This window comes from Staurois parvus, unplaced genomic scaffold (assembly GCF_062004578.1).
Source record: "Staurois parvus isolate SC_StPar_1 unplaced genomic scaffold, SC_StPar_1.0 ptg000183l, whole genome shotgun sequence".
In the NCBI taxonomy this organism is placed as follows: domain Eukaryota; kingdom Metazoa; phylum Chordata; class Amphibia; order Anura; family Ranidae; genus Staurois; species Staurois parvus.
In genome coordinates this window covers 7,691,868-7,716,937 of record NW_028317979.1, presented here as the reverse complement: position 1 = coordinate 7,716,937, position 25,070 = coordinate 7,691,868, and the positions used below count along the sequence as shown (strand labels likewise).

Genomic DNA, 25,070 nt, shown 5'->3' with positions numbered 1-25,070 from the left:
CTTATTTAAAGGGGTACCCTGATGCTAATGAGCTCCCCTGCCTGCAGACCCCCACAACCACCTCACAAGGGTGGTGGGGAATAGGCCCTTGTCCCCATTGGCATGGGGACACCATCCCTATGCCCAGGGCACATGGCCTGGTAAGCTGCAGGGGGGGGGGGCGTTCATTTGTCCCCCCCCTTTCCTGACCTGCCAGGCCTGTGCTCGGAGGTAGGAATTTGGGGGTTCCCACACTTCCCCCCCATTATTTTGGGGTGGTGTTCCCCTTAAAAGTCCAGCCAGGCCTAAAGGCCTGGTATGGCTTTTAGGGGGAACCCCATGCACTCCCCCCATTTTTGGGAGATGGGGTTTCCCTTAAATGTCCTACTAGGCTTAAAGGGCCTGGTATGGCTTTTAGGGGGAACCCCACACACTTTTTGGGGTATTTTTTTATTGTGGGGTCCCTCCTAACCTTTCTACGAGACCTAAAGTGTCTGGTTTGGATTGGTGGGGAGGCCACACTATTTATTTTTTTTTTTATAAAAATGTAATTAAAAAAAAATGTCAGTCCTGCTGCAGCAAGTTCTATACATTGTACAGATGTGCAACTTTGCAAGTAGTTTAAGGAAACCCCCCAGGCATGATATTTAGTTTTTTTCTTTTCCTTTTTTTTACTTTAAGCAATGAAAAATGATGGCCCCTTTAAAAACTGTACTTTTTGAATTTTTTTTTTCACTGATTCGTGTCCCTCAGAGCAGTACCCGAGTTCCCATACCCCTTTTACGACCAATAACTTCAAAATAGGCACGTATGAATTTGCAAGTTCGAGTCCCATAGACTTGCATTAAGTTCAAAGTTTGCGGTCCAACATTCATTTGGTGTCACGGGGGTGTTCGGCCCATCACTACTCAAATATATGTGTTTCTATATTTGTGCCATTAAAGCGAAACTATACTCCCCTTGGATCCAGCAATGCAGTGTCCTGGATTTCCCTGCCTGGCCAATGACATCTTCAGACACCAGCTTCTGAGTCTGTATCGCTGGCCGCTGTCATTGGCCGGGCGAGCATGATGTCATTCTCGCGCATGCATGGGAGTTCAGTCAGATTCTGCATTGCCAAATTTCTACAGTGAGCTGTGTGTGTGCAGCTCACTATACTAGGGCAGAGAGGCAGGTAAGTAATTTTAATGCAGAAGAGACAAAGCTTGTTTCATGTTTTCTGCATTAAAATTCCTGCTTGTTCGCCGGTTTTTATAATTTGACCTTAAGTTCCACTTTAAGCATCTGCTATCCTTACAATAGATATGAATGATTTAAACCCGTGCTTCTGCTGATATGTTGCTATAATTTGTCTTTATGTTACACATTTTAGAATCTATGTCTACTGTCAACATCCATCAGAAGAATAAGCTTTAGCTGGAAACAGTTTGCTTTGAAATTGATTAACTGTCTGAGGAAAAAGTTAAACTGGTGATGGTTCAATGCATGGGTAATTTACAGATGTTCATAGCTGAACTGCTGCACCCACTATCGGCTGAAGTTATGTAAAAGGAATAAGATTCTAGCAGTTTAGACAATGATACTAAAATCATCCAATCAATAAGACAATCTGTGGGTGAGGAGTTTTATGAGTTGGAGAATTGTCTGCACATTATACATTTAGTGACCTCTTCCTTGTCAGTTACCCTTTTAAAGATTATAAGATCTGACTCAAATTGTTTTGATAGCTGATCTCTTTTTCACTAGCTTTAGTAAATTTTGATTGCAAACTGACAAAGTGCCTTAAATAATAATTCACCTTTATGTAATACAAAAAGAGTAAAATGATAAGTACAGTAACTCATATCAACCCAACAAACAGTCATCAATCTTTCTTTTTTTTGTTCTGAATATTCTTAATTTCTGAAAGGTGAAAAACATTTGCTTTGAGTTATTGTATATCACATTACCATTATCAGCCTGGTTTAAAAAAATAAGAAGCTGGTAAATTCCCTATATACAAATAGTTATGAGCCCAACTCTCAAGGTTCGACTTCAGGATAGGTTCAAAAATTTACCAGAAGTTCGGGTGCAGATTCCAAACCCCATTAAAGCTGAAGGAAGCCAAATGTTACAAAACATTAATGGCCATTTTCTAGGCTAATTGGCAATGGATTATTAAATGAATGGCCTGAGGGTTGAAAGGGGCTAGGTACTGCACCTGTACTAAAGCAAAGAAAAAAAAGAATTCTGTTTACGGAGGAGCAGCAATTTCAATAATATTTTAAATGCAACATTAAAAATGCAAAATGCCTCTAAATAATATGTCTGTGAAATTACCTGAATGTTCCTGTGAAGTGCACATCTATATGATGTATACAACCTACAACAAGAAAACTGACATTTACAAAAAAAAAATTCTGTTTAAATTGCTGGTAAATGACAACTCCCGGCTGATTTGTTCTGTTTGTAAACAAATGGCCGAGTATTCTCTTTATCTATACCAGAACCTTGCCCTAGATGGGAGTCTGGTATAGATTTTAATGAGGGGACCCCACTAAAAAAGCTATTTAAATTGCTGGTAAATGACAGCTCCCCAACTGCTTTGTTCTGTTTGTTAAAAAAATGGATGGGAATTCCATTCACCTATTCCAAACCCTTGTCCTAGATTAGGGGCTAGTATAGATGTTAATGGGGTTCCCCCAAAAAATTGCATAGGTTCTCTCTAAAAAAATACATATCAAACCCGTATCCTTGATGAGGTTATGGTATTGCTGTCACAAAAACAAGCAGGTCCCTCTCAAAATGTACATTAGACCCTTATTTGAGCATGCGTGTGCCCTGCCCCCCCCCCCACTCCTGAACATACTAGGCCATATGCACTGAACTTACTAGGCCATATGCACTCAACATGTGGGGGTAGCTTGACAGGATATTGAAGAGGACAAGGGCCTCTTCCCCACAGCTTTGTCCTAGTGGTTGTGAGGGTCTACAGGTAGGGAGCTAAACAGAATCTTAAAGCACTAGTTGTGCACTGAAATTAAAATTCTGGTGCTGAAACCGAAATTTTAAAATGCACTTGGCTGAAAACTGAAACCGAAATGCTCAGTTTTTAAAAATGAATATTTTTTTTGGAAAAAAATACACTTTGATTAAAAACTAAACCACAATATATACCCCAATTTTTTTAAAACATGAAAGAGGATGCTACGGCGAGTAAATAGATACCCAACATGTCACGCTTTAAAATTACGCACTCTCGTAGAATGGCATCAAACTGTGTTACTTAAAAATCTCCATGGGTGATGCTTTAAAATTTCTACAGGTTAGCAGTGTAATGTTACAGAGGAGGTCTAGTGCGAGAATTATTGCTCTTGCTCCGATGGTCGTTACGATACCTCACCTTTGTGGTTTGAACACCGTTTACATATGTGGGCATGGCCTATGAATGTATGCACCACTACATGCTAGCACGGGGGGACAGGGGCACTTTAAACTTTTATTTTTCAATGTATTTAATGTTTTTTTTTTGCACTGTTCCTTTAAAAAAATAAATGTAATCACTTTTATTCCTATCACAAGTAATGCGTGCAAACAATTAGTGACAGGTCCTCTTTATGGAGAGATATGGGGTTAATAAGACCCCACATCTTTCCTATACAATGTAAAGCATTAGATCAAAAAAAACATTGATCTAGTGCTTTAAAAAAAAAAGGCCTTGTTTACAAGGCATCAGAACCAGAAGTGACATCATTCCGGTCCTCCAAGGGCATAGAGATGTAGAGGCCATCTTTCCTTCACTCATCTCTATGTCCAACACCGGGATCGTTCGATGGTTTCTCAGGTAAGGCTGAGAACTACCGAGCGGTGGCAGGTGGCAGCAGCAGCGAGTGGGAGGCGATGAGAGGCGGCAGTGGTGAGGGGGCGGGGTTTTTTCAGGACCTGTATTGGTGATTTTTTTCATATTGGGCGATGGCCGATATAGGTGTTTTTGGCCGAAACGTTTCAGCCACCGAAATTTCAGTGCACCCTTAGAAAGCACCCTTTAAAAATAAGGGTGCCTCCAGACAAACCCTACATACATGAATGATTAAGGGGTACATGGTACTCCTACTCATTCAAAAAAAAAGTAAATTGCAAATTAAAACACACTTTCTGACAAGTCCTTTATTAAAAAAAAACCTAAAACCCCTCAAATTGTTCCACTATATAAATCCTTCATCAGTCATTATATCCATTGATGCAAATACATGTCAGTCATGATGAATGACTCCCATCGCCAAAACAAAGAACCCACTGACATGATCTGCTTGTGGTGACTGCTTGTTGCAAATGACAGCTCCTAGTCCCTGCTGCAGAATGTAAACAAGTGGACGGAGTTGACTGGGTGAAACCATTGACCAAATATTGACATGACCATACCTGGTCAATAACTTCACAGGGATTGTGGCTAGCAGTTGTCAGGAACAGATTGTGCCAGCGGTAGATGGGTATTTTCATTCAATGGGTCATTGGGCTTCATTCATCATGATTGATATGACATGACATTGTCACACAATGTAATAAATAAGGGATTTACATTGTGTTTTATAGGAACAAAACTATAACTCACTGACTTAGAGAACTAGTACATTCAGTAACATACTTTCATAGCAAGTTTTCTATCAAAGGAATAGCAGGACAGCATTTGGGCTTTAATGACTTATGGATATGAAGAGTTTACTATTCAGGCTCTAATGATGAAATGTGCCAGATGGAAAGTCTGTGCTGAGCTGCTGTCATAGCCACCATTGCTACATTTTGATTTAGCATGACAGTCAAACCCCAGACCTTGAATTTTCAATCCATGACAAAGCATCAAAAAATTGCCAATGGCAGGTAAAGGAAGTAACCCCTAAACCTCAGGGAAATTGTATGATTTGTATCTCTTTCATGGGCAAAAAAAGCAGGGCCCTGCCATTATAAATGACACCATTTGGCAGCAGTTCCTTGTTGTTTAAGGTGCCATCTTGCTGGAGAAATCATATTGACAAAGATGCCATCTACCATGGATGCATGTTACAAGTTATCGTGATGATGCTGAAAGTGTCATGCCATCGTTGCCAGCATATTTAAATAGTTTCAAAGGACCCTTGCTTCTCTGCTGCTGTATTGATGTCTGTAATACACAATATGGGTTCAGAGGTCCATAATTTAACATATATACAGTTAGGATATATAGGTACTGTATTTATTCATTCATAATCATATCTTCAATATATATATATTTTTTTAATTCCTATAGTTTTTGGAATTCTTGAAATTTAAAGAGATTTAAAAGAAAATTTTAATGAAAAAAATTACTAAAATCTTTTAGCTGAATGCACGGTGCTTTCAATGAGTTAACATGCTGGATGGAAGCATTGAGACAAGAAATTTTACAAAACATATACTAAACATATGAGATATAAGTTTAACAGGGAAACAGAAGGACCAGCCAGTCTCTGGTACAGGTAAAAGGAGTAGTTTAAATTAAATATTTTTTTAAAGGCAACAGATAACACTAATTTGTCATAGCATGCATAGCACCCTCTTCAGCTCTACACTGCAATCTTGTGTGTAAAATCAACACTCAACTTTCAGAAATGGCTTACAAAGCCTACAAGGCTCAGGCATCTTATTTTTCCTTTATCAGCTACCAGCAGTGCTTATCCCCATAATGATGAAAAGTGTGCAGTAGGGTTCCAATCTCTGATCGACAGCCACATCAACTGGTCAAAGTGTGGACCTGCAAAATATAATTCTTGGAACCAGAGGAATATGTACAGGATGGAGCCTCTTGTGGAGAGGATGAAAGATGGATGTTTCAGTGAACCTGCCCAACCCTTTCTGCAAAGAAAGATATTTATGAAGTTGGGGAATTTGGTATTAGGGGAGCTGACTTTATTTAACACATAGCAGAGAATTAATTTAAGTGAAGGAGTTTAGCAGGACCAGGCTTGTCCTTGTTTTGATGCATGGAGAAAACAGACAGCTCAGGCCTTGTTTTTCTTTATCTAATCACATAAGCTAATATGGACTGCCTCTGCTTTTCATTTTTTTCAGGGCTAGAAGTGTGATCTCAGTGGGGCATAAATTATAGTTATTAAAAGATTCATCTTCTCCATAGTGTTCACAGCCTATTAGAGTCAAATCCATATAAATCACATACAACACACACTAAGGCCCCTATAAAAGCTGAAGACAACTGAGAAAGAAATCCACCTGAAAAAATATGGAGAAAGCACTGTTCAAATAATAGGAATATATACACTTACTGTTGCTGCTGGTCCAGCAAATGCTAAGCAAAGTAACATCAAAAATGGAATTGATTCTTGGTGGGGTTCGATGTAGGGCATGCTAAGGCTCCTGTCATAGCAGCTAAATCCTGAATGAACTGGTTTAAAGACATCTGTTAACTCCAGGAAGTAGAGGCTGACCACCGATGAGGCCAGGATAGGTAGCTAATATAAAGAAAAGAAAAAATGTTAAATATTTGTGCTACAGTGAACTTCAACAGCAATTTTGTATATATTATTTTTCTGAAAATGGTCAGGAATAACACAAAAATATTTAAAATATTGCATTAATATTTTGTATTTTTACCAGCAGCTAGAGATATAGCTTATTTCTCATGTTTGCCATTTTCTTATTAACTCCAGTTACAAAAATATTTAGTTATATTTATTCCAAAGCATGTAGGAACAAAAAAAATATACAGTATATCCATACAGAAGTCTACCAGAAATGACAAGGGTAAAAGTGTTTGCTCTTGCTCTTAGTGCAGGAGACACTGAATTCTCTTCCCCAGCATTAACCTTAGCTAGCAATTCTGCCACACTCGCAAGTTAGTTATCATTGAGTGAATCAGGGAATTCCAAAATTGTTTTTATCCACCTAAATGAAATCAGACTTTTCTAGTCTTCAGACAATAACACCCGTCATGATTCAGGATTATGTGGATTCCTGAATTGCAAGTTTTTTTGAAGACCAGACAGTTCTGTTTAGAAATATTTGAGTGAATTAAAGATGTATGATTCACTGAATCTTTCCATTTGTGAAATGGCCCACTCAAACCTAGTGCCGGTGTTCCACAACATACTTCATATTATAAATTATTCAGGTCCACCTGAATATAAAGCTGTAAAAAACATTAATGGTGTCTATACATCAGAATGAAAGGACAGGGGGCCTCCAGGCAAGTGTGCAAAATGCATGAGTGATTTGACACAAATTCTTTTAGTAGTTTACCTTAAGGATACCAAGTCATACCAGTCACTTGATAGACAATGCAAATTTTGCAGGTATTTGGTTATCCATGAATTAGTTGGATCCAGAATGAACATCTGTTCCAAAAGGATTAATTTGATTACACTTTTATCTGCCACCCATGGCAAATCATTAAAATCATCTATTTTCTTCAGTGATAAAGCATTGTAAATTAGCCCGAAACAGTATCTCGGTGTCTCAAGAAAAAAGAACAGTCCATTTTGGTATGAAAATGGGAGGGACTCATGAGAGGAACCTATATGAAGGAAGATTGACCTGCATTTGAAGATTAAGTCAAGATTGAGAAGTAATAGCTACAACAGGGAGATGGTTGTATTAGGTTACTCATTCAATATAGGTGGTAACTTAAAGTTAATTTAAACTCTAACTGGATGATATTTAGATTGATAAACTACATGTATTTTAATCCCTCCCCACCTAGCCATGCCATGGCAACTTTTTAAGAGGGTCTTAATGCCTGGGGGTAGGACAAGCTACCTGATCCTGTGACCACTGTGTTTAGCTGTCACATGATAGGGCAGTTAATCCTACTGGCTGCTGATCATTTACTAGAGACTGGGAGCAATCTATGATAGCTTGTCCACTGTGCTGGGAGCATGCAGTGAATGGACTCTGAGAACAGAAACCTCGACCATCCAGGGATGTCTGAATGTAGCATGTAGGCATCAGATATGTGTTACATGGGTGGCCAATGTTTTTTTTTTTTTTTAGAAAATGCTGTTTTCAGTTTTTTTATTTCTATTTATCATTATCACTGCTGATTTTTTCTAGACCCCTTACAGCAAAGTCTTGTCTACATTTACGTTCTCCATTTCATTGCTCAGGGTAGGCCTTTGATGGTGGTAACAACTGAAAATGCCTTTGACAACACAGGAATCTGACAGTTATGACCCCATAACAGGAAGCATCCGAGTAAGGATCCTCATGGCACCAGGTATTATGTTATTGAAAACTATAGATTTGAAAATGAAATGAGCATGCCTTTTGAAGTTAAATTATTATATTAAAGAATATATGTGATCTTTAGTCATTGGGTCTACTTTATTAGCACAGGAAGGAAATAATCTTTGAAAAAGTCTGTAATGGAGGTTTCTTCTTTTGGAAAACACTGAAGTAGCACAAAATAAAATATTTAAGGAATATTCAGACCTACAGCACATAATTGTGACCATGGCCTCTTTTTACATTTTGAAAATTAGCTTTGGAATGTATATTTACTGAGGGTACATCAAAGGAAGTCAATCTAGGTTCTAGAGATATGGCAGTAGACAACCAGTTTATTTACCCAAACAGCAATAGAAGGTTTCATTTCACCTAAGCACACCGCTTACAAAAAATGCAGCTATTATACAAAAAAGGTACAAAACGTGTCAAGAGATACTTTTAGTATGTGCATAACAGACAATGAAGAGCAACTGCTTACAATATGCCAAATAAATTCATTATTTGCAGAGGACAGTTTATGTTATTACTGGGAACACTGCAGTCCTAAAGCTTGTGGGGAAACTGCATGCGCCAATCTGTCACCAGCTATTGGTTGGTATAGTATACTAGAACTTTTGGTTCCGCAACAGATGGAGAACCATACAGCACCCAAGATTTAGTCATATACCATGAACACAGAAGATGACAGTTCACATATTGCTGGAAAAAAGTAAGGCGTTAAAACAATAACATGGTGCAAAGACCAACAAAATTTTGTAATATATAGCATCATACTGGAAAAAAAAGCATTTGAAGCAGTAGAATAACCAGACTAATGAAAACCAATACTCCTTGATTGCTTTAAAGAATCTGTGGTATTACATCACTGAACATTACTGAGAAGAAAAGTAAGAAGCAGTAGACACTTGGCTTATTCACAAAAACTGGGGGGGATGAGAAGTTTGGAATCTGCCCATTCTAACCAATTGGAACTCACAGGTAAGAAACCTGGCAGGTTTTGGTCCTTAACTCCACTTTGGTTTTTTGTTTCCTCCAATTTTCATATTATTTTGGGTTTGAAATCTACTCTCAGATTTCTATCCCTACCCTATCTATCATGCATGTTACTAAAGCAGAGTTAGGTTATAGAGTTGCCACTCCTAAGATGTTGGTAGGAGAAGACACTGCAGAGAAGAAAATAAAAAATAAGACTTTTTATATGCTTTGTAGCCATCATCCGCTATCCAGCTTTTTAACATTTCTTTAGTCTAACATTCTACTGCTACATTGGTATCACGCTTAGTAAATGATTCACTTCAAATACATACTGCAGAAAAACAAAGCAAGATCAGTTTTAACTGTTCTTGTAGCCCTAAAAGTTTAAAGCAAACCCCCAGCCAGGGTTCTTATTTAAGCTTTGGACAGGTTTTGATCCTAAGTTTTTCACTGCTGACTTTTTTGGCTCTCTCAGTAGATTGCAGGTGCAATTTTAGGCTCTTGCAGACATTCCTGACAGCTGTCTGCTTGTACTTCCATAGGGGCAGATAGTTATTCAGCTGCAGGAAGTGTCAGTGAACTATGAGGCACTGATGAAGTCACTGGTAGTTCATTCAAAACTTCAAGCCGTCTGCCGAAGTGGACTTGTAATCCATTCAATTACAGATTACTGTAAATGAATGAGGAGCCCTGCAGGGGGGTGTGGCCAGCTGTGGATCAGGATGGCCGCATACTCTGTGAGCTCCGGGAACCCGAAGCGGCTCACAGCGATGGCAGACAGTGGGGAGCAGCCCTCTCATCCCTGGCAGCTGCCCTGAAGTGTCCAGACCCAATTGCCACCTATGGGGAAATGGAAGATCAAAGAGGGGCCCCGCAAATTAACTTCACTCTGGTGGGTGGCCCCTCCCCTCATGATGGCGCCGGCCCCAGCACCTCTCCCTCCGTGTAGCTACATATAGCAGAGGAGAGGCCTCACTCCCACTCACCACAAGATAGCCCTGCACAGGCTATGAGACCTACACCTACCAGCAGCCCCCAAAAGGCAAAGCAGCACTGTTCTCAAGACCTTCACATCCAAGGTGAGCAATCCAATGATTCTAATTCTCATAATCCCACCAGAGAGTTTATTGAACATCTGGAAGATTACCCTGCTGAAACTCTGCCTTTGACCGCATCAGTCATGAAGGATATGCTTGTTACCCTTAAAGGGTCTTTACAGAAATATATGATGAGTTTTGTGTCACAAGTGAATGCAGAGGTTGAGAGTCTGGGGGAACGTGTCAAGCATGTGGAATCAAAAATGGGCGAGTTTGCGTATGCTCACAACGAGTTAGTGGATGGCGGAAGCGTAAGAGGAATTAAAAGCGCTAAAACTAAAAATGGCGGACCTGGAGGACCGCTCATGCAGGAACAATATCAAATTTAGGGTTGTGAGCAAAACTGTCCCTGCTGCAGACCTTAGACGGTATATACAACAGATGATAAATACCTTGTTACCGAATCTGTCAGAGAGAGATGTTAGTAGATAGAGCCCACAGACTGCCGAAGCCTTCCTTTCTTCCTGATCATGTCCCTAGGGACATTATTGCTAGAATCCACTTCTACCACATAAAGGAGGAATTGATATTTGCGAGAACACATAATCCATTACCGATGCCATACAATGGGATATCCCTTTATATGCAGATCTCTCCCAGTATACCATTATTGTTTGCACAAAATTACTCTCCTTTACGAAGTTACTCCGCAATAACAACATGAAATACCAATGGGGCTTCCCCACTAAATTGCTGATAACAAGGGATAATCATTTGCTGACTGTCAGCTCGGAAGAAGAAGGATTTCAGCTTGCGAAGAAATGGGGGATTGTCCCGTCAGGAGAGGAGATGACGGCCGCCAAATCTTCCCCTAGGAAAGTTACTTCTGAATGGGACAAAGTGGTGGGCTGATGCAACTGTTTGTTTGTTTTTTGGCTTGAGAGGGTGCCTCGCTAGTCTAACACCGCAAATAAAAAATTTTTTGTTATATTTAATAAAGTTTTTTTTTTTATATATATTTTTTTCATATTTTTGTTACCAAAAATATTTTTTCTTTTGATAATACTTTGGATTTTATTATTGGCAATTTTAGAGTTGATTAATAATAATTTTTAGTTTTTATATTGATCTTCATCAGTCTAAGCGTATGGGATAGTGCTTCATGGGACATATATTGCTATATTTGGGGCCGGTTATTGTTTAATGTTCTTAATGTTTTGTTTTTATATGGCTGATATGTTGTTTGTGAAGGGATCTCACGGCGTCCGGCATAGGATGACAGGTGAGTGGTGGTTTGTATAGTAGAGGGGTGATTGACCTATTGGAGAGAAGGGGAGGATCCGTGTACAGCTATTTATGGGGTTGAGGACTGGAGGTGTGTATCTTGAAAACGCCTGGTGGGAGGGGCGAAACGTGTCGACGCACTTCCGGTCCAGTATCTGAACGTCCTGCGCAACTTCCGGTGAGTGGAGCGCACGCCGAGCGGTGCGTTTCAGTGGCCATATTGGGATCTGTATTACACACTGTCATCCTCTGCAAGTCGAGCTGTGAGGTCTCTGAGATCTATTTGTGGAAATGTATGGTCTCTTCCCTATCAATGGAGGATAATAAAACATGCTTTTATTCTATTTGGAAAATGTGAGTGGTTTGATATACATTTCTAAGGGTTGGTGATAGTTTGGCAATATTACACTGTATGATATTTTCTCTTTGACACAACGCTGGAGCTGGTTTGAAGGTCCTGATTTAGAGGGGAGTGGAAGGACAACGCTGGCCCTGTACGGTGGAATGTTGGTCTGGAGGTTATAGAGGGGGAAAATTCCTAAAAGGCTTACTACTCACCATTATCTGGTGAGTGCGGTTCATGTTGGTTTGCACTGGTGGAAGGTGGAAGCACATTTGTACAGAAGATTTTTTTCTTTCTTTTTTCTATACACTGTGAAGGCTGGGAAAAGGATCTGTGGACTTTTCAAATTCCTTTATATATAATCTTTATGCACTAAAGTGCTATGGGCACATTCACATTTGTTATTATCATTGTATATACTTTTTTGTTTTAAGAGTGTCACATTTATTGGTAATTTTCTTCACATTTATGTATTTAGTGTGATTTAAGTGATTTGGTATAGGTATTATTTGCGCTGGCTAATTTTGTTTTTAACACCGCAAATAGTTATAGAGCATTGATGTTCGCGGTTCCTGGAAATTCCCCCAATATGTTGAAGTGATTTGGTCCACTTGCATTTATTTGCTTTTTGTTTCTATTGTTATAAGCACATAGTGTTCCATTAAGTAATTCCCAACAGTTGCTCAGCTCCCTCCAGCCTATGAAAGTCTGCAGTCTCCGGTGCCTCAAATGCTGCCAGTGTTTATGGGGATAACTGTTTTCTCAGTTTCCTCAGGCTGGCACTGACTCCTAATTAGTCTGTTAGGCACAGGAGAGGGGGTGTGGCGACACGCATTTTTTTTCATGTGTTGGGTTTTTTCACTGTAGGAAAGCAGATGACAGATGACTTCTGCTGCTATGCTGTGTGAGGTAGACTGGTCATTTCAGTTTTGATTTTTTTGGGTTTACAACCACTTTAAGAGACCCAACGGGAGAAAAATAAGAGACATTTATTGTTAGGGTTTATATACACTTTACATATTAGTGCATAAAATATCACCAACAGCTCACAGTGCTGCTTCTAGATCAAAGACATGTAATTACACAATAAGTACCTCTGGCAACTTATATTCAAGCCAGGGGAACAATGAACCACACTAAACATTGCATGAATATTAACTGTGTGACTTATCTCAACTGACAGATATGAGAACATGTTTAACACTTTGGGCTAAACAAGCTTTCACTTGTCTCGGTGTCTGTGAGCACTGGGGCCAAATGTGATGTAATTATAGAGAACATATAAAAAAATTATGTAGTCTCATACTTCCTCCTACACAATGCCCCAACCTCAAGAAGCTTTTAGGATTCATGTACAGACATTTTCTATCTTAGTCTTATCTAAGACTAGCCATACACACATAGAATTCTCTCATTCAGTCCTCAGGCTGAACAAGAGAAATTTAATAGATTCTTCCATCCATACTAAGCAGTGTGGATAGAGAAATTTTCCCTGTCAGTTATTATTACTATTCAGACAGCTGTCTCCTGAGGCCTGAACAACCAAACAGTGGCTATATCTGATTGGATACAGTCACTGTTTGACAGATCATTTCAACCCAGCTCCTTCATTTTTTCAGTTGCGATTTGTTGAGACGGGTGATGTCAACATCATGAATCAACCAAAATTGGAGCCATGTTATTGAACCCACAACAGTAAAATTAGTCTGTATATGCAGTAAAGCATGTCTGTCATACTCACTGTGGAACCTAAGGGGTTAATTTTTTACATTGCATAAAAAAGCAGTTTGATCATATTTTCGTTGATCCTCCCCTTCTTTTGTAGTCCCCAATACATCTGCCATATTTGGTGCAGTGTGGCAAGTCTGCACATGTTCAGTTTGGTGTGCATTGTTAGAAAGTTTTTTTTTTTGGGGGGGGGGGTGCATGTGATCGGCACAGGGACAATCAGCTCTGTTCAGACAGAGGGTTAGGGGGTGTGCAGCCCCAAATAAATGAAAACTCCTCCTACAGGATTAAGCAGAGCTTATCTGGACACTGATATAAGTGACAAGACTGCTATATACTGCTGATAATAAAAGGTATTTAGCCATTTACATTTATTCATAATTTAATTTCCATTTTCTGTGTGCTGTGGAAGACTGATATAGTGAATACAAGGTCATGGGTTTAGTAACACTTTCAGTTCCTGTACTGTAGTGTGGTTGTGATTAGTTGGACATGTTCACTGTCCTATATATCCCAGTTCAATTCAATGAGCTTTAAGTGCATTGCCATCTGCACTCGTAAGAACTGATTTCCAAATTTGGTTGCTAATAGCGTGTCTACATACTCAAATCTAGACAGCTGGACATAACCCTAGAATATAAAATGCATTAACTACATTTATGTACTTCATCAGATTTCCTGTATGGAATATGTTTATGAAGTAACATCTCTCCTACAGGAAAAATGGTATTGGCAATCAATAAGAAATCAATAAGCTACTCTGAACTTTGCTGTCACATTAAAAACAATGATGGCTACAGCTAAGTATCCAACAGGAGTTCATGCCAGTCCAAAAAAAAACTCAGCCTTGTTCAATAAACACAGCAGATAATAAAGTGCTACCTTTGACTGGATTTACTTAGAATTCACTCTGCTGAAGTGATATCTGTACACAAGGGATGTGTAGTTATCAGTTAATCAGTCATTTACCATTGAATGCTTGTTGAGTTGTTAGCTGTTGTCCACCACCAGCACATCCTCCCAACTGTGTCAGCGCTCATCACACATCTGTATTTTCCATTTTTCAAAGCGAAATCCAAGCCTGGTATGGTTCATCAAGTATGGTGAACGTTAGAGCTGCCAGACCCAAATTCCATTTGGAAAAAGCAAATTACTGATTTTATTAGTGTTTCGCCTATTGAATCTCTAAGACTAACTCTTGCTCACCATCGTGCACATTCAACACCTTGTAATTTTAACCTTAAAATCCTAATTTGCATTATTCGACATTCACCCTTTGTCGCTGATCCCATGTGTAGGATAAATGTTGGTATAAATTTGGGGCCTGTATAACTTCTGGAAATGGGGATTCACTCACTAATAAAAAATTTGCCCCAAGTGATAGAGCAGTAGAAAAACTAAGAAGCATAGATAGATAAACTGGAAATTAGTCTACAGAAAACCTACATTGACCCCTTGATGCCGACTGCACGCAAATTAGCGGCCTCACAGAACTGGACTTTTTCCATGGGGCTGCTAACTTGCATACCTGTCTTTCTGCTGAGAACGCACCACACGGGTGTCACTGAGTGCTCCAGGTCTCGTTTTAATGATCTCGATTCTGGATCACCTGATCGTTGTGATAGCCTCTGATTGGTTATCACAGTGAGCAGTCACTGTGAAGTCTGTCCTCCTTGTTTTCTCTGTTTGAATGTCTCTGTTTGTCCTTTCAGAGAGAGAGAGAAAAAAAAACACGTGTGTGTAAAAAATAAATAAATAAATAAAAAATCAAGGTTTGATTTTTAGTGTTTGGGTCAAAGGTCAGTGTCAAGGGTCAGGGTCAGGTTTTTTTTTGGGGGGGAAGGGTTTCTTTTTTTTACATTTTTTAATTAGTATCAGTGTGGCATAGTGGCAGGATAAAAAAAATAGTAAATTGGGCACTATTGTTTCTGGACTGTACGACAGGTACAAAAAACAAACTAACATACACACATGTGGTATCACTGCAATCGTCAGGAGCAGGAGAAATTATTTTGGGTTCTTTGGTGGTAGATTATGGTAGTAGCAAGAAATATACAGCTAAATTTATATTTAAAAATATATCTATTTTGGGACAGTTTTTCTTTGGTAAGAAAAAAAAAATCAGGAGATATCCATTACCATTTACCACCAAATGAAAACCCAATTTGTCCTGAAAAAAACAAGGTATAATCCACTTGGATACACAAAACAGTTGTGATGATATGTACAGTTTTGCTAACACATGTCAAAGTTGCAAAACTGTGCTTAGGCGTTTTACCCTTAGGCACAAAGGGGTTAATCTGCTATTGTCTCCTTAACATTTTCCTCAAATGGTTTCATACCATACACAGACTATACATTAATATATTACTAGTTTTTCTTTGAAATACGATAATTAATTAGTTACTACTTTGAAACTCTTGATATCTTCTTTCAACTATAAATGCGACCTCCAGTCGATAGCTCTGAAAAGGAAGCAGTTTTTAATATTTTCAGGATGCAAACTTACATTAAACAAAAAATGGTGACATATGATACATAGAGTATTTAAATAGTGTCCAAGTGAAGTATGTAATTAAATGTACAGGTTGGCACTGATGCTTTTGAGAATACTAGATGCCTAGCTGTCCCTGACTTTAATACTTAATAGTGTGGATTGGCTTAAAGGATATTGTAAAAAATAATACATGCAGGAAAAAATGTGCATTTTTTTTTTTTTTTACAGGAGCCTGCAAAACATTGCACCCATGATCAGTGGATTGTGGGTGCAGTGTCAGGCTCTGGAAAACACTTCCTACAGCTCTCTGCCCTTACCTTTGTACAGCGCTATGAGTTGGAAAGCTGGAGGAAGATTCAATGGAATCTGACTGCACTGATTACCACTCTTGTAGTCCATTAACCTCTTCAAGTCCAGACACTTTTACCCCCTTCCCGTCTAGGCCAATTTTCAACTTTCAGCGTTGTCTCACTTTGAATGACAATTGCGCTGTCATGCAACACTGTACCCATATGAATTTTTTAGCATTTTTTGAGACAGATAACACTTTATTTTGTTGGTATTTATTCACCACTGGGATTTTTATTGTTTTTTGCTATATAAATGAAAAAGTCCAAAAATGTTGAAAAAAATGTTCTTATAAAATGTTGCAAATAAATGATCTTTCTTCATACATCTTGGCCAAAATGTATTCAGCTATCTTTTTAGTAAAAAAAAAAACCCAAATTAGTTTATAACCAAAAATTATAATTTTTCAAAACTTTTTTTACATTTTAATTTTATTGAGAAATACTGTGAGTGCTGTGATTGGTCACAGCTTGTCACATGGTACAAGGCTGTTTTGAATAGCCTTGTACCATGTGACCTATGTGATCATTCACAGATTTCACACGTAGTCAGAAATGATGTCAAAAGTGACATCTTACTTACTATTATTCATGTGATCACTGATTGGCCAATCAGTGATCACATGATCCGGACCTCACATAGAGGTCCCATGCACACACTCCCAAGGAGTGCACACAGGCTGAAAATGTGGGCGCCGTTTATGAATGGCAACCCGCTCCTGCACTGCTTCCATCCGGCCATTTATATACATGGGCCGGACGGGAAGTGGTTAAGGTCTACAAGTCAATCTGCCATAGTGGAAGATGGACTACTCTCTTGGGATTACCCTTAGTCTCTACAACTAAGCCTGTAAGGGTGAAATGGGTTGGAGCAGGTTGATATGGCAGACAGAATGTGGCAGTGTGGATTGTGTGACCTGAATAAATTAGCTATAAGCACAGTACGGTCATTGGTGTTCTGTCCTTTTTTTCTTTTTGGTGGTTTTCTGAAATTCCGAGTGGGGATGTACTCTTGGAGGATGGAGAAGAAGTGAACGACTTGGAGTGACTATATCCCTGTTTTAAAACTTTGTGAATTAAACCTACTGTGGAGAAGTTTGTATGCACAACTAGTTTTGCCAACCAAGCATCGTGGGTGCTGTACATGTCTAAAAATGAGAATAGGAATTTTTCTGTCAGTTCATTAGCACATAAAATAATTGTTGCAAGTACAAAGCTATTCAGTTAGCAAAAATACTTCTGAATTTTATTTTTTGAGTGGTGTTATTAAGAAGATATTGTATTCCTATTACTGTAGGTGATTAATGCATGTAATAATAACACTCAGTATATGAATTCTCTTGTAATAATTTCACATGACTTTGCCATCATCTGATCTCCACTTTTTTTTTTAATGCAGATCAAGCTGCCCAGAACTGACTGTGGTGTTTACAACCAGGGGCGGACTGACAAATCATGGGGCCCCCGGGCAATGTGGGATCATGGGGTCCCTGCGTCCTTGCCCAAACTCAAAAAAGCCTATGAAAAAGGTACCAGGGACATCTCATGGGGCCCCCTACTGACTCCGGGCCCTCGGGCAGTGCCCGAGTTTCCAAATGGTCAATCCACCCCTGTTTACAACTGTCAACTTTTATGGAAATGGTTTAAGGGCTTTGGAAGCAAGATTTTAGAGCTTATTCACACCACAGCAATGCAATTAACACATGTGCAGAATGTTTTAAACTGTGTACTGCATTAAGGCAGCCCATTAATATGAATGGAATTCCTAATGTACTGCATCAAGTATGGCTAGCGCAGTGCATCACAAAGCATGGTATGGCATTACCACAGGCTATGGGACACTGCAATAGGAAGGTACTTGGATTGCTAATCATAATAAACAGCACTGCAGCACACCAATACACGTAATGTGTGTTAGTAGGTTTTGCTGTAACATAAGAGGGACTATAGTGTAGTGATGTGAAGCAGTCATTAGATGCTTTCGGCTAGCCCTTGAGATTAGTTTGACATGCTTTTAAGTTCATCCATATGTGTATGTACCCTATAGCTGACCTTCTTATGACTTCATTTTTTCTTCTTCTAAGCTGCTTTAAGTTGCTTTAGCTTTTCTATTGACTTACATAGGTAGAAAAGCAATTCTGACATGAAAAAGATGTATTCACAGGCACAGAGTCTTCTTAAAGAGTAAATAAATTAATGAATATATTAATTAATTCATAAACTAGTGCTCATAACATGACAACATGGTCTGCATGTAAATTTGCAGAAAAACATAAAAAAATGTGGAATAAAAGAATACCTGTACTAAATATTATTTTTAGAACCATGGCTTCCCATTAATACTATGTGTTGCAGCACATTATTATAAGTGGATTTGCATTATTATTATAATATTTTTAAGTAAAAAAATTCCCACTGCAAATCCTACACATGCTCGTTGGTCATGCCAGCAAAGTACACCTAATGCAGCTTTCTGTGATGGAGTGGCAACAATTCTGCACTGCTCTTGAATTCAGAGAAGAGTTGCCCTTCTCATGTAAGCTGTGCCTGCTTGAACTGTGGTTGGATGAAAAAATGTTGCATGTTGGCTATCAACATTGTGACTGCCAAATAACAGGTCCTGATCACTAAATAACAGGTCCTGCCAGCTGCTTTCTGAAATGCCAGCACTGCTTTTGTTGCTCAAACCCTCCTACTGTGAGCTGCAGTACCTGGGAAAGGAAGCATGTGAGACACAATAGAAAGAGGATTTGTCTCAACTAGGAAACCTTAAGGAAGTTCACCACACTTGTAGTCCTTTGAGAACTACAAGCCTATCTGCCATGACTTGCAGTAGATAGGATTTGTAGTTTATTCATTCGCAGATCTCAGAGCCTTTAAAATGGTTATAAAGCCTGGAGGTTTTTTTACCTTCATGAATTCTATACATGAAGGTAAAAAACCTTCTGTGTTCAGCTCCCCCCTCAGCCCCCCCTTTATATTAACCTGAGCACGATCCCGATATAGCAATGTGCACAATAGCACAAGCTCTCCCAGGTCTCTGCCTCCTCATTGGCCATGGCTCCCACTGCTGTCAATCACAGCCAGTGAGAAGGTAGCGAGGGCTGGTCCAAGCTGCGCTCTGTGTGTCTCATAGATGCACAAGTCTCCCCAGAGCAAGCAGCTTGTTCTTGGGGCACTCAGCAGGGGGTTGGAGACTTGAGCACCAGCAGGGAACCCGAGAAGAGGAGGATCAGGGCTTCTCTGTGCAAAATCATAGCATGTTTGTTATCTAAAAAAAATTCAGAACCTTTACAATCACTTTAAGCACATGCAATTATCAAATTGCAAACATTTACATAATAGTGGTCTTTTAACGTTGAAAAAATCCTTAACAAATTGCAAGGAGGTATATATTTTTTTAACAGTGCTCTCAATTAAGTCATCTGGACGTATTTGCATTCTGGAGGATCAGGAAGGAATTTATTTTACCTTCACTGGAGCAAATTGGTTCATGCTTTATATATTTTTTTCCTGCTTCTGGATCAACTTTGTCTATAGGATTCTGTATATGGAGGTTTACTATTTGATTATGCTATTTATTTATTTCAATTGGTTGAACTAGATTGGCTTGTGTCTTTTTTGACTAAATATGGAGTTGGAATCCTGTGACGTCAACATGCTTTATGAGGGGGGCTGAGGTGGGACTAGGGAATAGTGTCCGTATAAGTTTGAGCGAATATTCCCCACTAGAGGGTGTAAGTGCATTTTCAGCTGTTTCATTGAAGTTTTAATAAAGATGTCTGCACAATAAGCCTTCCTCCTTTCCTCTTCTTTCCTGCACGTTGGGCAAAAGTTATGTGAAAGGAGATTAGTTGCTATTCATCCCCTTGGCATTTCCTGTATGGCCAATGGAGTATATTTACTACTGCTTAGTTTGACCATCCTATTAGTTTATGTGGTGAAATATATGAGGTGAGTTTACCACCAACCAGGCACTTATGGGAAGATGATAGAGGTGTTTAGAGGAATGGAAGCTGGGTCTATTTCACCTTTATAGTCTCATTTATATTAATGGACTTTGCACTGATTATTTAAATTAAGAAACTTTACATTTATTAATATGACCTTTATGAATTTTGCACTCTGTGGTTATGACACTGCACATTATTGATCATCAGTATATTTGATATAGGATGTGTTATTATTAGTTTGATGTTTACTAGTGTAAGTTTTTTTTTATTGTTGTTGTCCATTTTTTTAAAATTATTTGTAAATCCATTGGGATTTAAAGCCGCCTTTAGCTATAGGCCAGACGGGACTTTCGTCATTCCGGGTGGACGTCATATGATGTTCTCCCAAAACATGCCTTGGCGCGATCTATCACTGGCTGTGTCCACCATGTGATCAATCACAGCAGATCACATAACAATTGTAAACAATGAATGGCTTTTATTCACGGTATTTATTGTGTACAGCTGTGTTGCTAACTGTTAACTGTGATTGGTCACAGTGATCACATGGTACAGGCAGGCCCAATCACAGTCCATTTTTACCATGTGCTTAGCTGTGGCCAATCACAGCTAATCACAACAATACATACTGAATGTATCTATTTCATTCAGTAAAAATGCTTGCTTATAGCAGTGAAATTCACTGCTATAAGCGATCATAATGTATAATAAAAAAGAAAAAAAAATATTACTTTATTTTCATATTGTCACCAATGTCCCTGATTATCACAGCACCAGTTATATGATGGCTCTGTACTGCACTGGTTACAGTATTAAAAAAAAACAAAAAAAAGTGATTTTTTTTTTTCATTTCTTCATTTTCCAAAAAAATTATGAAAACAAAATTACACTTAAAAAGACTACAGTTGCAAGAAAAAGTATGTGAACCCCTTGGGATTATGTGGAATTTTGCATGAATTGGGCATAAAATGTGCTCTGAGCGTCATCTAAGTCACAACAATAGAAGAACACAGTCTGCTGAACATAATACTACACAAACATTAGATGTTGCCATGGTTTAAATGCACATAACATGTAAACATTCACAGTGCAGGGAGGAAAAAGTATGTGAGGCCCTAGCTTAATGACTTCTCCCAGAGCTAATTGGAGCCAGGAGTGAGCCAACCTCGACTCCAATCAGTGTGATGATATTGGATGTGTTGCTGACAGCTGTCCTGCCCTTAAAAAAACACACACCTGTTTTGAGTTTACTGGTTTCAAGAAGCACTGTCTGATGTGAACCATGCCTCGCAGAAAAGAGCTCTCAGAAGACCTACGATCAAGAATTGTTGACTTGCATGAAGCTGGAAAGGGTTACAAAAGTATCTCCAAAAGCCTTGATGTTCATGTGTCCACGGTAAGACAGACTGTCTACAAATGGAGAAAGTTTAGCACTGTTGCTACTCTCCCTAGGCGTTGTCGTCCTGTAAAAATGACTGCAAGAGCACAGCGCAGAATGCTGCATGAGGTAAAGAAGAATCCCAGAGTGTCAGCTAAAGACCTACAGAAATCTCTGGCACATGAAAACATTTTTAGATGTCTCCTAGATTGTAAGCTCGAAAGAGCAGGGCCCTCGATCCCCTCATGCTTTGCATTGTATTGGTATTGTTCTGTCACATGTTCTGTTGCCCTCTGTAATGTACAGCGCTGAGCGAACTATTGGCGCTTTATAAATACTGTATAATAATATTAATAATTTTTGTTGACACATCTACAATAAGGAAAACATTAAACAAGAACAGAGTACATGGGAGGACACCACAGAGGAAGCCATTGCTGTCCAAAAAGAATATTGCAGCACATTTGAAGTTTACAAAAGAGCACCTGGATGTTCCACAGCACTACTGGCAAAATATACTGTGGACAGATGAAACCAAGATTGAGTTGTTTGGGAAGAAAAAAAGGCACAGCACACCAACATCAAAACCTCATCCCCACTGTAAAACATGGCGGCGGGAGCATCATGGTTTGGGGCTGCTTTGCTGCCTCAGGGCCTGGACGGATTGTTGTCATTGATGGGAAAATGAATTCCAGAGTTTATCAAGACATTTTGCAGGAAAACGTACGACCATCTGTCCGCCAACTGAAGCTCCGCAGAGGATGGCTGATGCAACAGGAAAATGACCCAAAGCATACAAGTAATTCAACAAAACAATGGCTGCAACAGCACAGAATACGCCTTCTGGAGTGGCCCAGTCAGAGTCCTGACCTCAACCCGATTGAAATGCTGTGGCATGACCTTAAGAGAGCGATTCACACCAGACATCCCAAGAATATTGCTACACTGAAACAGTTTTGTGAAGAGGAGTGGTCCAAAGTTACTCTAGATCGTTGTGCAGATCTGATCTGCAACAACAGGAAACGTTTGGTTGAGGTTATTGCTCCCAAAGGAGGGTCAACCAGTTATTAAGTCCAAAGGTTCACATACTTTTTCCTCCCTGCACTGTGAATGTTTACATGTTATGTGCAATTAAACCATGGCAACATCTAATGTTTGTATAGTATTATGTTCAGCAGACTGTGTTCTTCTATTGTTGTGACTAAAGATGACGTTCAGAGCACAATTTATGCCCAATTCATGCAAAACTCCACGTAATCCCAAGGGGTTCACATACTTTTTCTTGCAACTGTAACTTACTTCTAAAAACTACTAAATACTTTGGACTGTCTACTTTCCAAAAAGGGGTAATTTGGGGGATATTTGTACTGTCCTGACATTTTTAGGTTTCAAGAAATGAGATAGGCCATCAGTACACCAGGATTGATCAATTTTCATATATATATTATTATATTATTATTATTATTATTATTATTATACAGTGTTTGTATAACGCCAAAGGGTTTGCTCAGCACTGTACATTAGCAAGGGGGACAGAACATGAGACAACACAGTACAATACAATATATGAGGGGTTCGAGGGCCCTGCTCTTTCAAGCCTACAATCTATCCTACAGACTAAATAATAAACACAGATTTGGGTAATTTTCACCAAAGAAATGTAGCAGAATAAATTTTGGCCTAGATGTATGAAGAACAATTATTTTCTTGCAAAATTTTATAACAGAAACAAAGAAAAAAGCATTTTTCTCACATTTTTCAGTCTTTTTTGCTTAGCAAAAAATAAAAAACCCAGTGGTGATTATATGCCACCAAAAGAAAGTTCTTTTGTGTGAACAAAATGATAAAAATTTTGTTTTGGTACAGTGCTGCATGACCGCGCAATTGTCATACAAAGAGTGACAGCGCTGAAAGCTGAAAATTGGCCTGGACAGGAAGGGGGTGAAAATGCCCGGTATTTTAGTGGTAATATTATTACATATTTTATATCTGCTTGATAAATGCACAGCTGGGGTGGGATTTAAGGAAACTTTGTAGGGTATTTCAGATTTTTGTACAGTTTATCCTCTGTCAGAAAACCCTTTCCCATTTGTCCTATCATTTTTTCAATGTGTACACTGCTGGCAGCACATGAACAGTTGCAGTGTGCATTCCAATCCCACTTCTGTCATCTGTAAGATGGTAAGCTGCATACTGGGCAAATGGAACGATGTTTTGTTTCCGTTCCGTTTGCCACATTTCATTGTTCACTGTCCTCTTTGCTCCGTTGTGGCTCCACTGGCGTGATCAGTGTTACTGGTATTTCTTCTCATGATATTAACATTTCAACATTAGAGTATCCAGTTCCTGCCACGACCTTAAGGACTAGTTCCCACATGGGGCAAACATAGCTGATCCTCTGAACTGAGCTGATTCGTTTTGCTACTCATGGTGCAGCTTTAATGGTTAAGAATCTATCACCAGTTATCATGTCAGGGAATGGGAAGATCGCTGCGGCGATCGAATCCGCACATGCGTAGAGTCCTGACAAAACGTACAGGCAGGTGGGCACTAGAACCCAGACGTGCCTGTCACCAATGACAGCGCCGGGCAAGCACTAGGACCCAGGAACGCCTGTCAGGAGTCGGGCGGGCTATTTAAACCCAGCTCTTGCAATGCTCAAGTGCTGTATGGTCTTTCCTGTGTTCCTGTGAGTTTACTTTGCTGCTGACCCTGCCTGATCCTGATCTGCTGACTTATCCTGCTCTGATCCCTGGCTTACCTGACCATTCTCCTGCCTGCTCCTGCATTTTTGATCTTCTGTTGCCAAACCCGGACCATGACCCGTTTATTCTTCTGCCTGCTGTTTTGTACCGACCTGCTCTGCTGTTACCGACCCGGCCTGTCTGACATCGCTTACTCTACCTCCTCACATCAGACTCTCACCTGCTGCGTACCACCGGCAGGTGCCTCTACCACAGCTGGTTGCACCCAGGGGTCGCGACCTGGTCTCGGCTTGCTCCAAGTCCATCCCCACCATCAGGGGCTCTGGTGAACAAGCAGGTCGGAACTTAGATTCCGCGCCCTGGGGAATTCTGGTCTGTGGAACGCTAGAGGCTACCACTGGCTGGTCCCTAACATATCACCACCTGTGATGGTTCACTTTTCAGAGAGTATTTGTCAGGTGATGAAGAGGAAATATGTCACCTCCTCTTTGCCTATTTAACCTTCAAAATGGGAGCCTACCATGCTGCAACCATGCACATTGTATGTGGTTGCAGGGAGGTTGTAGAGCCCTGTTCACTTTAACGGGTTGCATTTGGTGACGGTACTTTCAG

General features: G+C 39.5%; 1 protein-coding gene across 1 annotated transcript in view; it reads right to left on the bottom strand.

Annotated features, from left to right (window-relative positions):
- Positions 1–25,070, bottom strand: part of PLPPR4 (phospholipid phosphatase related 4) — a 169,408-nt gene that overhangs the window by 107,487 nt on the left and 36,851 nt on the right. Inside the window, exon 2 of the mRNA XM_089677287.1 lies at positions 6,255–6,440. Coding sequence (XP_089533413.1) covers positions 6,255–6,440 — 186 coding nt within the window. The remainder of the gene's footprint in view (positions 1–6,254; positions 6,441–25,070) is intronic.